The 19,582-nt window shown below is 48.2% G+C and overlaps 1 protein-coding gene across 1 annotated transcript in view; it reads right to left on the reverse strand.

Annotated features, from left to right (window-relative positions):
* plb1 (phospholipase B1) overlaps positions 1-19,582 on the reverse strand; it is a 288,667-nt gene that overhangs the window by 88,864 nt on the left and 180,221 nt on the right. Inside the window, exons 37-40 of the mRNA XM_072500134.1 lie at positions 19,325-19,405; positions 13,619-13,684; positions 13,022-13,122; positions 8,525-8,606 (exon numbers count right to left, since the gene is read on the reverse strand). Of these exons, the coding sequence (XP_072356235.1) occupies positions 8,525-8,606; positions 13,022-13,122; positions 13,619-13,684; positions 19,325-19,405 (330 nt within the window). The remainder of the gene's footprint in view (positions 1-8,524; positions 8,607-13,021; positions 13,123-13,618; positions 13,685-19,324; positions 19,406-19,582) is intronic.

A 19,582-nucleotide genomic window follows, 5' to 3' on the forward strand; every position in this document is an offset into this window, starting at 1 on the left:
CCAGCACAATACCAAACCCAACACCAGCACAAAACCAACACCAGCACAAATCCAAATCTAACACCAGCACAAAACAAACCTAACACCAGCACAACATCAAACCCAACACCAGCACAACACCAAGACCAACACCAGAACAAAACCAACAACAGCATTACACCAAACCCTACACTAGCACAACACCAAACTCAACACCAGCACAACACTAAAACCAAAACCAGCACAAAACAAACCTAACACCAGCACAACATCAAACCCAACACCAGCACAACACCAAGACCAACACCAGAACAAAACCAACACCAGCATTACACCAAACCCTACACTAGCACAACACCAAACTCAACACCAGCACAACACTAAAACCAAAACCAGCACAAAACAAACCTAACACCAGCACAACATCAAACCCAACACCAGCACAACACCAAGACCAACACCAGAACAAAACCAACACCAGCACAACACCAAACCCAACACCAGCACAACACCAAACCCAACACCGGCAGAAAACCAACACCAGCACAAAAGCAAACCCAACATCAGCACAAGACCAACACCAGCAAAAAAGCAAACCCAACACCAGCACAAAACCAAACCCCACACCAGCACAAAACCAACACCAGCAAAAAAGCAAACCCAACACCAGCACAATACCAAACCCTACACCAGCACAACACCAACACCAGCACAAAACCAAACCCTACACCATCAAAAAACCAACACCAGCACAAAACCAAACCCAACACCAGAACAAAACCAACACCAGCACAAATCCAAACCCAACACCAGAACAAAACCAGCACAACACCAGCACAAACCCAATACCAGCACAACTCCAAACCCAACACCAGCACAAAACCAAACCCAACACCAGCGCAAAACCAACACCAGCACAAAACCAAACTCAACACCAGCACAAAACCAACACCAGCACAAAACCAAACCCAACACCAGCACAAAACCAAACTCAACACCAGCACAAAACCAACACCAGCACAAAACCAAATCTAACACCAGCAGAAAACCAAACTCAACACCAGCACAAAACCAACACCAGTACAACACCAAACCCAACACCAGCACAAAACCAAACCCAACACCAGCACAAACCCAATACCAGCACAACACCAAACCCTACACCAGCACAACACCAAACTCAACACCAGCACAGCACCAAAACCAACACCAGCACAAAACAAACCTAACACCAGCACAACACCAAACCCAACACCAGCACAATGCCAAACCCAACACCAGCACAACATGAAACTCAACACCAGCACAACACCAAACCCAACACCAGCACAAAACCAACACCAGCACAAAAGCAAACCCAACACCAGCACAAAACCAACATCAGCACAAAACCAAACCCAACACCAGCACAAAACCAAACCCAACACCAGCACAAAATCAACACCAGCACAATACCAAACCCTACACCAGCACAAAACTAACACCAGCACAAAACAAACCCTACACCATAGAAAAACCAACACCAGCACAAAACCAAACCCAACACCAGAACTAAACCAACACCAGCACAGCACCAAACCCAACCCCAGCACAAAACCAACACTAGCACAAAACAAAACCCAACACCAGCACAAAACCAACACCAGCACAAAACCAAACCCAACACCAGCACAAAACCAAACCCAACACCAGCACAAAGCCAAACCCAACACAAGCACAAAATCAACACCAGCACAATACCAAACCCAACACCAGCACAAAACCAACACCAGCACAAAACCAAACCTAACACCAGCACAAAACCAAACCCAACACCAGCACAAACCCAATGCCAGCACAACTCCAAACCCTACACCAGCACAACACCAAACTCAACACCAGCACAACACCAAACCCAAAACCAACACCAGCACGAAACCAAACCTAACACCAGCACAAAACCAAACCCAACACCAGCACAAAGCCAAACCCAACACCAGCACAAAAACAACACCAGCACAATACCAAACCCAACACCAGCACAAAACCAACACCAGCACAACACTAAAACCAAAACCAGCACAAAACAAACCTAACACCACCACAACATCAAACCCAACACCAGCACAACACCAAGACCAACACCAGAACAAAACCAACACCAGCACAACACCAAACCCAACACCAGCACAACACCAAACCCAACACCGGCAGAAAACCAACACCAGCACAAAAGCAAACCCAACACCAGCACAAGACCAACACCAGCAAAAAAGCAAACCCAACACCAGCACAAAACCAAACCCCACACAAGCACAAAACCAACACCAGCAAAAAAGCAAACCCAACACCAGCACAATACCAAACCCTACACCAGCACAACACCAACACCAGCACAAAACCAAACCCTACACCATCAAAAAACCAACACCAGCACAAAACCAAACCCAACACCAGAACAAAACCAACACCAGCACAAATCCAAACCCAACACCAGAACAAAACCAGCACAACACCAGCACAAACCCAATACCAGCACAACTCCAAACCCAACACCAGCACAAAACCAAACCTAACACCAGCGCAAAACCAACACCAGCACAAAACCAAACTCAACACCAGCACAAAACCAACACCAGCACAAAACCAAACCCAACACCAGCACAAAGCCAAACCAAACACCAGCACAAAAACAACACCAGCACAATACCAAACCCAACACCAGCACAAAACCAACACCAGCACAAAACCAAATCTAACACCAGCAGAAAACCAAACTCAACACCAGCACAAAACCAACACCAGTACAACACCAAACCCAACACCAGCACAAAACCAAACCCAACACCAGCACAAACCCAATACCAGCACAACACCAAACCCTACACCAGCACAACACCAAACTCAACACCAGCACAGCACCAAAACAACACCAGCACAAAACAAACCTAACACCAGCACAACACCAAACCCAACACCAGCACAATGCCAAACCCAACACCAGCACAACATGAAACTCAACACCAGCACAACACCAAACCCAACACCAGCACAAAACCAACACCAGCACAAAAGCAAACCCAACACCAGCACAAAACCAACATCAGCACAAAACCAAACCCAACACCAGCACAAAACCAAACCCAACACCAGCACAAAATCAACACCAGCACAATACCAAGCCCTACACCAGCACAAAACTAACACCAGCACAAAACCAAACCCTACACCATAAAAAAACCAACACCAGCACAAAACCAAACCCAACACCAGAACAAAACCAACACCAGCACAACACCAAACCCAACCCCAGCGCAAAACCAACACTAGCACAAAACAAAACCCAACACCAGCACAAAACCAACACCAGCACAAAACCAAACCCAACACCAGCACAAAGCCAAACCCAACACAAGCACAAAATCAACAACAGCACAACACCAAACCCAACACCAGCACTAAACCAAACCCAACACCAGCACTAAACCAAACCCAACACCAGCACAACACCAAACCCAACACCAGCACAACACCAAACCCAACACCAGCACAACAACAAAAACAACCCCAGCAAAAATGAATCCCAACACCAGCACTACGCCAAACCCAACCCCAGCACAACACCAAACCCAACACCAGCACAACACCAAACCCAACCCCAGCAAAAAATGAAACCCAACACCAGCACAACGCCAAACCCAACACCAGCACAACACCAAACCCAACACCAGCACAACACCAAACCCTACACCAGCACAAAACCAACACCAGCACAAAACGAAACCCAACAACAGCACAAAGCCAAACCCAACACCAGCACAAAAACAACACCAGCACAATACCAAACCCAACACCAGCACAAAACCAACACCAGCACAAAACCAAACCCAACACCAGCACAAACCCAATACCAGCACATCACCAAACCCTACACCAGCACAACACCAAACTCAACACCAGCACAACACCAAAACCAACACCAGCACAAAACAAACCTAACACCAGCACAACACCAAACCCAACACCAGCACAATGCCAAACCCAACACCAGCACAAAACCAACACCAGCACAAAATAAACCCAACACCAGCACAAAACCAACACCAGCACAAAACCAAACCCAACACCAGCACAAAACCAAACCCAACACCAGCACAAAATCAACACCAGCACAATACCAAACCCTACACCAGCACAAAACCAACACCAGCACAAAACCAAACCCTACACCATAGAAAAACCAACACCAGCACAAAACCAAACCCAACACCAGAACAAAACCAACACTAGCACAAAACAAAACCCAACACCAGCACAAAACCAACACCAGCACAAAACCAAACCCAACACCAGCACAAAGCCAAACCCAGCACAAGCACAACATCAACACCAGCACAATACCAAACCCAACACCAGCACAAAACCAACACCAGCACAAAACCAAACCTAACACCAGCACAAAACCAAACCCTACACCAGCACAAAACCAACACCAGTACAACACCAAACCCAACACCAGCACAAAACCAAACCCAACACCAGCACAAAACCAAACCCAACCCCAGCACAAAACCAAACCCAACACCAGCACAAACCCAATACCAGCACAACTCCAAACCCTACACCAGCACAACACCAAACTCAACACCAGCACAACACCAAACCCAAAACCAGCACAATGCCAAACCCAACACCAGCACAACACCAAACCCAACACGAGCACAAAACCAACACCAGCACAAAACCAAACCTAACACCAGCACAACACCAAACCCAACACCAGCACAATGCCAAACCCAACACCAGCACAACATCAAACCCAACACCAGCACAATGCCAAACCCAACACCAGCACAACACCAAACCCAACACCAGCACAACACCAAACCCAACACCAGCACAACATCAAACCCAATACCAGCACAATGCCAATCCCAACACCAGCACAACACCAAACCCAACACGAGTACAAAACCAACACCAGCACAAAAGCAAACCCAACACCAGCACAAAACCAACACCAGCACAATACCAAACCCAACACCAGCTCAACACCAAACCCAACACGAGCACAAAACCAACACCAGCACAAAACCAAACCCAACACCAGGACAAAACCAAACCCAACACCATCAAAAAACCAACACCAGCACAAAACCAAACCCAACACCAGAACAAAACCAACACCAGCACAAATCCAAACCCAACACCAGCACAAAACCAACACCAGCACAAAAGCAAACCCAACACCAGCACAAAACCAACACCAGCACAATACCAAACCCAACACCAGCTCAACACCAAACCCAACATGAGCACAAAACCAACACCAGCACAAAACCAAACCCAACATCAGGACAAAACCAAACCCAACACCATCAAAAAACCAACACCAGCACAAAACCAAACCCAACACCAGAACAAAACCAACACCAGCACAACACCAAACCCAACACGAGCACAAAACCAACACCAGCACAAAACCAAACCCAACACCAGAACAAAACCAACACCAGCACAAATCCAAACCCAACACCAGCACAAAACAAACACCAGCACAAAAGCAAACCCAACACCAGCACAAAACCAACACCAGCACAATACCAAACCCAACACCAGCTCAACACCAAACCCAACACGAGCACAAAACCAACACCAGCACAAAACCAAACCCAACACCATCAAAAAACCAACCCCAGCACAAAACCAAACCCAACACCAGAACAAAACCAACACCAGCACAACACCAAACCCAACACCAGCACAAAACCAACACCAGCACAAAATCAAACCCAACACCAGCACAAAACGAAACCCAACACCAGCACAAAGCCAAACCCAACACCAGCACAAAAACACCAGCACAATACCAAACCCAACACCAGCACAACACCAAACCCAACACCAGCACAACACCAAACCCAACATCAGCACAAAACCAACACCAGCACAAAACCAAACCCAACACCAGCACAAAACCAACACCAGCACAACTCCAAACCCAACACCGGCACAACACCAAACCCAAAACCAGCAAAAAACCAACACCAGCACAAAACCAAACCCAACAGCAGCACAAACCCAATACCAGCACAACACCAATCCTACACCAGTACAACACCAAACTCAACACCAGCACAAAACCAAGACCAATACCAGCACAAAACCAACACCAGCACAACACCAAACCCAGCACCAGCACAACACCAAGACCAACACCAGCACAATACCAAACCTAACACCAGCACAACACCAAGACCAACACCAGCACAATACCAAACCTAACACCAGCACAACACCAAACCCAACACCAGCACAAAGCCAAACCCAACACCAGCACAACACCAAGACCAACACCAGCACAAAACCAACACCAGCACAACACCAAACCTAACACCAGCACAACACCAAACCCAACACCAGCACAACGCCAAACCCAACACCAGCACAACACCAAACCCAATCCCAGCACAACACCAAACCCAATACCAGCGAAAAATGAAACCCAACACCAGCACAACACCAAACCCAACACCAGCACAACACCAAACCCAATCCCAGCACAACACCAAACCCAATACCAGCGAAAAATGAAACCCAACACCAGCACAACACCAAACCCAACACCAGCACAACACCAAACCCAACACCAGCACAAAACCAATCCCAGCACAACACCAAACCCAACACCAGCACAACACCAAACCCAACACCAGCACAACACCAAACCCAACACCAGCACAAAACCAATCCCAGCACAACACCAAACCCAAAACCAGCAAAAAATGAAACCCAACACCAGCACAACACCAATCCCAACACCAGCACAACACCAAACCCATCCCCAGCACAACACCAAACCCAGCACCAGCACAACACCAAACCCAACACCAGCACAACACCAAACCCAACATCAGCACAAAACCAACACCAGCACAAAACCAAACCCAACACCAGCACAAAACCAACACCAGCACAACTCCAAACCCAACACCGGCACAACACCAAACCCAAAACCAGCAAAAAACCAACACCAGCACAAAACCAAACCCAACAGCAGCACAAACCCAATACCAGCACAACACCAATCCTACACCAGTGCAACACCAAACTCAACACCAGCACAAAACCAAGACCAACACCAGCACAAAACCAACACCAGCACAACACCAAACCCAGCACCAGCACAACACCAAGACCAACACCAGCACAATACCAAACCTAACACCAGCACAACACCAAGACCAACACCAGCACAATACCAAACCTAACACCAGCACAACACCAAACCCAACACCAGCACAAAGCCAAACCCAACACCAGCACAACACCAAGACCAACACCAGCACAAAACCAACACCAGCACAACACCAAACCTAACACCAGCACAACACCAAACCCAACACCAGCACAACACCAAACCCAACACCAGCACAACACCAAACCCAACACCAGCACAAAACCAATCCCAGCACAACACCAAACCCAACACCAGCACAACACCAAACCCAACACCAGCACAACACCAAACCCAACACCAGCACAAAACCAATCCCAGCGCAACACCAAACCCAAAACCAGCAAAAAATGAAACCCAACACCAGCACAACACCAATCCCAACACCAGCACAACACCAAACCCATCCCCAGCACAACACCAAACCCAGCACCAGCACAACACCAAACCCAACACCAGCACAACACCAAACCCAACATCAGCACAAAACCAACACCAGCACAAAACCAAACCCAACACCAGCACAAAACCAACACCAGCACAACTCCAAACCCAACACCGGCACAACACCAAACCCAAAACCAGCAAAAAACCAACACCAGCACAAAACCAAACCCAACAGCAGCACAAACCCAATACCAGCACAACACCAATCCTACACCAGTGCAACACCAAACTCAACACCAGCACAAAACCAAGACCAACACCAGCACAAAACCAACACCAGCACAACACCAAACCCAGCACCAGCACAACACCAAGACCAACACCAGCACAATACCAAACCTAACACCAGCACAACACCAAGACCAACACCAGCACAATACCAAACCTAACACCAGCACAACACCAAACCCAACACCAGCACAAAGCCAAACCCAACACCAGCACAACACCAAGACCAACACCAGCACAAAACCAACACCAGCACAACACCAAACCTAACACCAGCACAACACCAAACCCAACACCAGCACAACACCAAACCCAATCCCAGCACAACACCAAACCCAATACCAGCGAAAAATGAAACCCAACACCAGCACAACACCAAACCCAACACCAGCACAAAACCAATCCCAGCACAACACCAAACCCAACACCAGCACAACACCAAACCCAACACCAGCACAACACCAAACCCAACACCAGCACAACACCAAAACCAACCCCAGCACAACACCAAACCCAACACCAGCACAACACCAAACCCAACACAACGCTAAACCCAACACCAGCACAAACCCAACACCAGCACAAAACCAAACCCAACATCAACCCAGCAATCTGCCAACACCATCACCAGCCATTAACAACGATATGAGCTACCTGATAAGCAATGTTTGCGTCAGTCATCATCTGTAACTCTGGGGAGTTTTCAGCGGGCTTCACCACACAGTAACACAGCATTCTGTAAGGATACAATAAAAAACACTTTGTCACGGCTTTTGGGGTTTTTATTTCATACATTCCTTTGGGTTCAGCATCCGTATCCACTCTGGTAAGCAAGCTCAGAGCTTCCTATACTCTGGAACCTGTCCTTCATCCCCCCAATATCTATGTAAACGTTCAGGAATTGTACTGCTGAATGACACACTGCCTGCTGAAAGATACAGCATGACACCTAACAAGAAGAAACTATTGGAGTGACGGAAGTGTTGGTAATCAGGCGATATGGATTTCCAAGAACAAAATGTGATATGAGGTATCGTCTTTTTATCATCCGGTATGCACCGCCTGAAAGGGTGGTAGAAGCAGATTGAGTGTTAACATTTAAAGAAGAACGGGGCGAACAATGGGGGAAAAAAATTACAGGGCTATGGGAAATACTGGGATTAATAATAATAATAATAATACTCTTTATTAGTGTCACAAGTAGGCTTACATTAACACTGCAATGAAGTCACTGTGAAAATCCCCGAGTCGCCACATTCCAGTGCATGTTCGGGTACACAGAGGGAGAATTCAGAATGTCCAATTCACCTAACAAGCACGTCTTTCGGAACTTGTGGGAGGAAACCGGAGCACCCGATGGAAACCCACGCAGGCACGGGGAGAACGTGCAGATTCCGCACAAGCTGGGAAACGAACCCGGGACCCTGGCGCTGTGAAGTGTTAACCCAAAGAGCTACCACAGGCACGATGGGCTGGATTGCTTCCAGTGCTTTACCATTCTATGACTCAAAAAAGTTATTTTTCCTTAACGGACAGAGACTGAATAAACGTTTGACTGAGGCATGGAGCAGGCTTCAACCCAGTGATTTAGAGGGCTTGGGATGAATGAACAGCAGACAGTTTACACAGTGGGCAGATATTTTCCAGAAGTTGTAGAAACTACACAAAAAAAAGAATTAACCCTGTTTTCTCTTAAACAAGAGCTCTATGATAAAAGATAATTCTCTCCAGTTCAGTGATAAGGCAAAAATTTTAAAGATGACAAAATATTTGGAAGTTAACTGAAAACAACAATTCCAAAATATTAAGACCTCAAATTTGCACGAGGTGAGTGTCTCCACTGAAGAATGATTTATATCATTCCGTGATCTGGCAAGGCAGTTACACAAAATTAGTGTATTAGCGTACTCATTAGAATACAGTGAAACATGTTCATTAGACTACTTAAGGAGATTGGATTAGATTTGTTTATTGTCACGTGTACCGAGGTACAGTGAAAAGTATTGTTCTACGTACAGTCCAGACAGACATGAAAAGAAAATACATAATAGGGCAAACATAAAATACACAATGTAAATACATAGACACAGGCATCGGGTGAAGCATACAGGAGTTTAGTACTACTCATTAGAGAAGATCTGCGGAGAGATCAGATCAGTCCATTAGAGGGTCATTTAAGACTCTGGTTACAGCGGGGAAGAAGCTGTTTTTAAATCTGTTAGTGCGTGTTCTGAGATCTTTGTATCTCCTGCCTGATGGAAGAGGTTGGAAGAGAGAATAACCCGGGTGGGAGGGGTCTTTGATTATGCTCCTCCAGACTTTCCCCACTTTTTCTGTAAACATTGATAAGAGTCAAAGTGGACATGCCGAATTTCCTTAGTTTCCTGAGAAAGTATAGGCGCTGTTGTGCTTTCTTGGTCGTAGCGTCGACGTGGGTGGGCCAGGACAGATTGTTGGTGATGTGCACATCTAGGAATTTGAAGGGGTAACCATCTCCACCTCGGCTCCAATGATGCTGACAGGGGTGTGTACGATTCTTCACTTCCTGAAGTCAATGACTAGCTTGGGCAGCACGGTAGCACAAGTAGATAGCACTGTGGCTTCACAGCGCCAGGGTCCCAGGTTTTATTCCCCGCTGGGTCACTGTCTGTGCGGAGTCTGTATGTTCGCCCCGTGTCTGCGTGGGTTTCCTCCTGCTGCTCTGGTTTCCTCCCACAGTCTAAAGATGTGCAGGTTAGGTAGATTGGCCTAGATAAATTGCCCTTAGTGTCCAAAAAGTTTAGGAGGGGTTATTGGGTTGCAGGGATAGGGTGGAAGTGAGGGCTTAAATGCGGACTGAATGGCCTCCTTCTGTACTGTATGTTCTCCTTAGTTTTGCTGACATTGAGGGAAAGATTGTAATCATTACTAATATTTTGTCATTATGTATAAAATAGCTGAATTATATAAAATATTATCAACTTCTCAGTAACATGGTTGAGCTCTTCACCCAGCGCCCATTGAGGCAGGAAAGCCATCCTACCCCTGGGAGAGAGGCCCTGTCAGCCGGCAATCCGAGAGATAGAGTGGTTTCTCTGCCACTGTGCATGCTGGGTAAAGAGTCCTCCATTCCTCAAAAGACATTTCTTCCACCAACTGTCGTTCAGTTTCATGTCTCATGTTTGAAGTTGTAAAAATGTTTGATGCAGGCTGTTTGCAGTTTGCAGTGTCCATTGTGTCAGAATGCCTCTTGCTTCTTTTACCACGTGAGTCAGAAGCAGTAAATAATCTTTAATAATCTTTCTTAAAGTATCCATTTTTTTGCAAGTGTCTAATTTTGGCTGGGGAGTTTTTGTTTAAACATATTCCATGTAGTTAAGGGTTAAAAAAGGATATAACTAGCTGGGGTGCATTAGTAAATGGGCAGACCTTCCAAGTGGAGAAAATACAATTGTTATCCCCCGTGCATAATCAAAAAGATGAGGTGATGCGAGAGTGACTGTCCTTGACATCAAGGCAGCATTTGACCGAGTATGGCATCAAGGAGCCCCAACTAAACTGGAGTCAATGGGAATCAGGGGGGAAACTCTCCACTGGTTGGAGTCATATGGCTGGTTTAGCTCAGTGGGCTAGCCAGCTGGTTTGTGATGCAGAACAAGACCAGCAGCGCGGGTTCAATTCCCGTACCAGCTGAGAATTCGGAATTCTCCCTCTGTGTACCCGAACAGGCGGCGGAATGTGGCAACTAGGGGATTGCAATGAAATGAAATGAAAATCGCTTATTGTCACAAGTAGGCTTCAAATGAAGTTACTGTAAAAAGCCCCTAGTCGCCACATTCCGGCGCCTGTTCGGGGAGGCTGTTACGGGATTTTCACAGTAACTTCATTGCAGTGTTAATGTTAGCCTACTTGTGACAATAAAGATTATTATTATCCAGGACAGCACTGCAGGAGTTCCTCAGGGTACTGTTCTTCAGCTGCTTCATCAATGACCTCCCATCCCTTATATGGTCAGAAGGGGGCCAGCACAGTGCCAGAGTGCTCCACGCAGCTCCGGCTGCCGCTATGGGCCCTGCACTTCCGGCCGCAGGTTCGCGCCAGCGCTTGGCGGCTGCTTCCACGCCGACCCCGTGCATCAAGGCGGATCCACACAGCGGAAGAAGATAGGCCACTCCCAGATCACGCATGCCCGCCGATCGGTGGCTCCCGATCACGGGTCTGGCCATCGTGGAGGCCCCCCCCGGAGACTGATCACCCTGCCCCATCAGGACGGCCACTGTAGCCGCGACGGCGAGTTCCCGCCAGGTGGAACCATACGAGAACCACGCCGGCGGGAACTCGGCCCGTCGACCGCGGAGAATCGCCACAGGAGCCTCTTTTAATGGCCCCCGACCGGCGCCGCGTCTACCATGCGTGCGCAACTGCCGCCGATTCTCCGGTCGCCGGAGGATCGCGTGAAGGCGTCGCGGGTCCAACGCCCCATTCTCCGAGTGCGATTTCAGCACGGAGCCTCGGAGAATCCCAGCCCTAGGCTTTGGGTGGGTGTCATTCCAGCAGTGGCCACTACCTCCACAATGGCAGTGCTGAGCAAAAGAGCTGCTGGCTTCTGATTGACTGAGAGTTCTTGGCAGGTGGGTTGTCCCATTCCAAGGGTCCTTGCCTGCTAACCTTTAATTGCCTGATTGGCTCGCAATCAGGGAGACATTCCCAAAGGAGAGAATGCAGGTTTCTCACTGGTTATCCATCTGATGGCTGAGATCCTTTTTGTAATAATCTCACCAAAGGCCAGTCTTCCAACACCATACCCTTTTAGTCACATGACGGAATAGGCTTCACAAGCCCAAATCCGGGGACCTCCAGAAATCCATCCCAGGTTGAAACAGTGGCTTTTAAACTCCTGCCGCTCAATCCCTTTTGGGTGAATTCCCACCTGCACAATAGCGAGGTTCATACTCCACGAAGCCCGTAGGGGGATCTATTGATGATCCCCTGCATCCTTTGTGGCCACCATAATACCCGCCATTTCAATAAAACTCCCCAATTCTCTCTCTCTCTCAATCCAGATCCTTGTGGATAACATTCTTATGCTCACAACTGCCACTGAGAATTGGGCCAAAAATACAACCAGAATGTTTGCAGAAAGAGCTAAGCACTTAAATGGAATGAATATACCTCAGAAGTGCTCTGGGACAGTTCAGCCGGGTATCTTGATGGAGACGCCTCAGTGGCATGAGTTGCAACACCTCTATTAGATTGACGAAAGCTCTCGGAACCTGAAGCAAGGTTAAAGGTCAAAGTTACAAACATACGAATTAGGGGCAAGCCCCTCGAGCCTGCTCCACCATTCAATAGGATCATAGCTGATCTGACTGTAACCTCAACCCCACATTACCGCCTACCCTCGATGACATTTCACCCCGTGTCCATGAGGAATCTATCGAGCTCTGCCTTATAAACATGACAGAGGTCTATAGTGGTGTGGCTAAAGGTGGGTTTGGGTTCTTGCACCTAGCTTTTGTACCTAACTTTGTAGTTCCCAAAAGGCTGTATCAGGGATGACTGTCATGTTGTTCACCCTTTATCCTCTCATCAGCAAAGTCATCAGGCAGCTGATGGGACACCATTTCAATTCAGTACACTCATTTTGGAGGATTAGTTTCCCTCATCAGACATTAGAGGACCGAAATATTTTTTTTAATTAGCTCTCCCTCCGAACGGTGAGGCACAATCCAATGAGTTGAGGAATTATCTTGGGTGATGGAAACCTACCTCTTTGTGGAGGATGTCTAGAGCTTCTTCAATTCGTCTCGCAAAGTTTACAGCGGAAAAATAAGCCTAAGAAGAAGGATGAAGGAAAATTGGTGAGACGCACGGCAACCAGTAAATACAAAGAACCCGGGAACCAGCAATCGCCCAGCTGACAGGTTTGCCGCTGCACCCAGAAAGGCTGCAAATCTGCAGCAGCAACGTCACTGTGCTCCCATCCCCTTGCAGGCCGGAAGCCTGGGCCTACTTTAGCTCCCAGCAGGTCGTGTCTGAATATCGATCAGGCAACAAGTTAGACGTATGCACCAGATGATACTCAGCTGGCCAGATGTTAGAAATCCCCCACCCATACAATAAGGGGAGGGGGGGTTAGGGAATGAGGGGGGCGTAGAGGGAGATAGTTTACTTTAGGCGAGATCAGTAAGTGAAGGAGGAGGGACTGGAGAACTATATGTGTAAGCCATGTTGTCTGGGTATGGTCGTTGGTTGGGGGGGGGGGGTCATTTACTGAGTCATGTTGACATTTGAATTGGTGTTATAAAATCATAAATGCCTTAATAAAATGTTTTTAAAAAAAGAAAACATCCAAACAACACACATGAAAACTTACCACCTCCGCACTTGCCCCCTCCACACTTACCACCTCCACACTTGCCACCTCCACACTTGCCACCTCCACACTTGCCACCTCCACACTTGCCACCTCCACACTGACCACGTCCACACTGGCCACCTCCACACTGACCACGTCCACACTGGCCACCTCCACACTTGCCACCTCCACACTTGCCACCTCCACACTTACCACCTCCATTTGAAGGCCCGTACTGTAACACTGACAACACAGGTTAGGGGAGATTATAACTTCCCACATGATGGGCAATCAATGGTTGGGGTGCTTCAATCTCTCCCTCCCTCAATCTCTCCCTCCTCAAATCTCTCCTCCTTAATCTCTCTTTCTCCCCACTAGCCTTTCTTCCCCTCAACCTCTCCTCCATCTCAATCTCCCTTTCCCCTTAATCTCCCCTTCCCCTCAAGGGCATAGTGCTATTGTCACTGGACTAATAAACCAGAGACCCAGGACCCAGAGTAATGCTCTGCAGACGGTGACATTTGAATTCAATAAAAATCTTAAATTAAAAGTCTAATGATCACCATTTAGCACACTGGGCTAAATAGCTGTCTTTGAAAGCAGACCAAGGCAGGCCAGCCGCACGGTTCAATTCCCGTAACAGCCTCCCCGAACAGGCGCCGGAATGTGGCGACTAGGGGCTTTTCACAGTAACTTCATTTGAAGCCGACTTGTGACAATAAGCGATTTTCATTTCATTTCATTCCCTCCCTCAATCTCTCCCGCCCCTCAATCTTCCCTTCCCCGCAATCTCTACCTCCACTCATTCTCTCCCTCCCCCCTCAATCTCCCCTTCCCCTTAATCTCTCCCACCCCTCAATCCCACCCTCAATCTTTCCCTCCCCTCAATCTCTCCCACCCTCGATCTTTCCCTCCCCTCAATCTCTCCCACCCTCAATCTTTCCCTCACCTCAATCTCTCCCTCCCCCACAATCGTTCACTCCCCCGGTGATCTCCTTCTCCCTGTCATCTCCTCTCGCCATGACCTCTTCCACTCCCTTGCAATCTCTCTCTCGCTACTTTCTGATGCTCTCCAAGTCTATTCAACCGTGCTCTAATCTCCCCAGTTGCCCTGGGACCATATCCAGAGTAATCCTCACTCTGACCTTTCACCACAGGTGTTCCTGTCAAAGAACAAAGAACAAAGAAATGTACAGCACAGGAACAGGCCCTTTGGCCCTCCAAGCCCGTGACGACCATACTGCCCGACTAAACTACAATCTTCTACACTTCCTGGGTCCGTATCCTTCTATTCCCATCCTATTCATATATTTGCAAAAAAATGCCCCTTAAATGTCCCTATCGTCCCTGCTTCCACTACCTCCTCCGGTAGTGAGTTCCTGGCACCCACTACCCTCTGCGTAAAAAACTTGCCTCGTACATCTACTCTAAACATTGCCCCTCTCACCTTAAACCTATGCCCCCTAGTAATTGACCCCTCTACCCTGGGGAAAAGCCTCTGACTATCCACTCTGTCTATGCCACTCATAATTTTGTAGACCTCTATCAGGTCTCCCCTCAACCTCCTTCGTTCCAGTGAGAACAAACCGAGTTTATTCAATCGCTCCTCATAGCTTATGCCCTCCATACCAGGCAACATTCTGGTAAATCTCTTCTGCACCCTCTCTAAAGCCTCCACATCCTTCTGGTAGTGTGGCGACCAGAATTGAACACTATACTCCAAGTGTGGCCTAACTAAGGTTCTATACAGCTGCAACATGACTTGCTAATTCTTATACTCAATGCCCCGGCCAATGAAGGCAAGCATGCCGTATGCCTTCTTGACTACCTTCTCCACCTGTGTTGCCCCTTTCAATGACCTGTGGACCTGTACTCCTAGATCTCTTTGACTTTCAATACTCTTGAGGGTTCTACCATTCACTGTATATTCCCTACCTGCATTAGCCCTTCCAAAATGCATTACCTCACATTTGTCCGGATTAAACCCCATCTGCCATCTCTCCGCCCAAGTCGCCAGACAATCTAAATCCTGCTGTATCCTCAGACAGTCCTCATCGCTATCCGCAATTCCACCAACCTTTGTGTCGTCTGCAAACTTACTAATCAGACCAGTTACATTTTCCTCCAAATCATTTATATATACTACAAAGAGCAAAGGTCCCAGCACTGATCCCTGTGGAACACCACTGGTCACAGCCCTCCAATTAGAAAAGCATCCTTCCATTGCTGCCCTCTGCCTTCTATGGCCTAGCCAGTTCTGTATCCACCTTGCCAGTTCACCCCTGATCCCGTGTGACTTCACCTTTTGTACTAGTCTACCATGAGGGACCTTGTCAAAGGCCTTACTGAAGTCCATATAGACAACATCTACTGCCCTACCTGCATCAATCATCTTAGTGACCTCCTCGAAAAACTCTATCAAGTTAGTGAGACACGACCTCCCCTTCACAAAACCGTGCTGCCTCTCACTAATACGTCCATTTGCTTCCAAATGGGAGTAGATCCTGTCTCGAAGAATTCTCTCCAGTAATTTCCCTACCACTGAAGTAAGGCTCACCGGCCTGTAGTTCCCGGGATTATCCTTGCTACCCTTCTTAAACAGAGGAACAACATTGGCTATTCTCCAGTCCTCCGGGACATCCCCTGAAGACAGCGAGGATCCAAATATTTCTGTCAAGGCCTCAGCAATTTCCTCTCCAGCCTCCTTCAGTATTCTGGGGTAGATCCCATCAGGCCCTGGGGACTTATCTACCTTAATATTTTTTAAGACACCCAACACCTCGTCTTTTTTTTTTGTCCAGCTGTTGGCCTGATTGGCTGCTGGGCCAGAGTTTAAAAAAAAATGCTGCTGAGGTCCTGTCATCAAATGTGGCACATCTGGCCACAAACACACTCCTGCTTTCCCTGCCTCTCCATAAATAACATACCTCCTTTGTGTCTCGCTCATTACCAATGGGGAGGGAGAACACCATTGAAACAGAGCTCTCACTAGAGCATGATTCCTGTGTGTCTACAAAATGTACAGCACGATCTGCATTTTATTCCAGCTCTTATTCCATTAAATTCATCTCCCCTAACTCTACAATCACCTTGGCAAAATGCCTCACCTTCAGAAGGGAATTGGATAGGTCCTTTAAATGGAAACATTTGCAGGGGTACAGGGAAAAAGGGAGGAGTGGGTTGGCAGGATAGCTCTTCCATGGGCACAATAGGGGCACGGTTCTGTGGTGACAGCTGTAACCTTGCCCACTCATCAAGAAACTGCTGGCATCTGGTGAGCCACTGGTTTTAAACCTCTTCAGATTTTATTCTCCGTGAAGTCAATGACTGGAATGTAAAACTGCTTTTCCACCCGTCAGAGTGGGTTTTCTGCCTTCTCAGGTTCAAAGGGCACTCGAGGAGCCATTCTGCTCCTCACACAGATCTAATGAGCTGAGCTTTCCGTCCCCTTCATAGTGAGGGCACGGCTGAAAAATAAAGCGAGTCGTTTAAGGCTTCATAGAATTCGACGGGACCGCCAGTGGGAGGGGCCATAAAATTCTGCCCCATGAATTTGCAGATGACACTAAAGTCGGTGGTGTTGTGGACAGTGCGGAACGATGTTACAAGTTACAGAGGGACATAGATAAGCTGCAGAGCTGGGATGAGAAGTGGCAAATGGAGTTTAATGCAGAAAAGTGTGAGGTGATTCATTTTGGAAGGAGTAACAGGAATAGAGAGGGCGGAATTCTCCTCCCTCACGCCGGGTGGGAGAATCGCCCGGGCGCCGCGCGTGTCCCGCCAAGCCGCGCCGAGGCCCGCACACGATTCTCCCACACTCCTGAAACCGGCGCAGCGAGAATCACGGCTGGCCGCTGGGAGAAACGCCGCTCGCCGTCTGCAACAGGCGAGCGGTGATTCTCTGGCCGAGCAGCCTGCCCAATACGACGGGTTCCTGCCGGCGCCGTCCACACCTGGTCACTGCCGGTGGGAACAGCGCGGGAACGCTGGGGGGGGGGGGCTGCCTGTGAGATGGGGGGGAAGGGGGGTTCCTACACCGGGGGGGGGGGGGCCTCAAATGGGGTCTGGCCCACGATCGGCCTCTCTGAAGGAGGACCTCCATTCCTCCGCTGCCCCGCAAGATCCATCCGACATCTTCTTGCGGGGCGGCCTCGGGGATGACGGCAACCGCACATGCACGGGTGACGTCATTTACGCGTGCCGTCGCATCATTTACGCAGCACCGCTTTTATGCGGAGCCAAGGCCCGGCGCGAGTAAATGACGTGACGGCGCTCCTAGCCACACAGGAGAGGGAGAATAGGGGGCTGGGAGAGGGTTCCGACACCAGAGTGAAACACTCCGGTTTTCACTCCGGCGTCGGCACTTAGACTCCTGATGGGAGAATTGTGCCCAGAGTACTGGGCGATTGGTAAGATTCTTGGAAGTGTGGATGAGCAGAGAGATCTCAGTGTCCATGTACATAGATCCCTGAAAGTTGCCACCCAGGTTGAGAGGGTTGTTAAGAAGACGTACGGTGTGTTAGCTTTTATTGGTTGAGGGATTGAGTTTCGGAGCCATGGGGTCATGTGGCAGCTGTACAAAACTCTGGTGCGGCCGCATTTGGAGTATTGCGTGCAGTTCTGGTCGCCGCATTATAGGAAGGATGTGGAAGCATTGGAAAGAGTGCAGAGGAGATTTACCAGAATGTTGCCTGGCATGGAGGGAAGATCTTATGAGGAAAGGCTGAGGGACTTGAGGCTGTTTTCCTTAGAGAGAAGAAGGTTAAGAGGTGACTTAATAGAGGCACACAAGATGATTAGAGGATTAGATAGGGTGGACAGTGAGAGCCTTTTTCCTCGGATGGTGATGGCTGGCATGAGAGGACATAGCTTTAAATTGAGGGGAGATAGATATAAGACAGATGTCAGAGGTAGGTTCTTTACCCAGAGAGTAGTAAGGGCAACAGTAGTGCACTCGCCAACATTAAGGGCATTTAAGTGGTCATTGGATAAACAGATAGATGATAAGGGAATAGTGTAGATGAGCTTTAGATTGGTTTCACAGGTCGGCGCAACATTGAGGGCCGAAGGGCCTGTACTGCGCTGTAATGTTCTATCTATTGTAATGACTTGCTTACCGAATCCGTGCAGTAATTGCAGATGTCATTCCCTCCAATAAACACGTTAATCATCTTCCAGTCATTCTTAAAATCAATTTTCTGGAAAGGAGAAACAGGGTTAGTTTTCCAGCCATTCCTCTCGCAGGAGTGATGCCATGAGGTAAATTTACTAATCCCATGCTCCGAGCAGGGGAATGGGGATAATAGCATCATGGGAATGCTATTGGGCAAGTAATTCAGAGGTTAGACTAATGGCCGAGTGATGCTAGTTCAAAT

Source organism: Scyliorhinus torazame, chromosome 4 (assembly GCF_047496885.1).
Source record: "Scyliorhinus torazame isolate Kashiwa2021f chromosome 4, sScyTor2.1, whole genome shotgun sequence".
NCBI classification, from domain to species: Eukaryota; Metazoa; Chordata; class Chondrichthyes; order Carcharhiniformes; family Scyliorhinidae; genus Scyliorhinus; species Scyliorhinus torazame.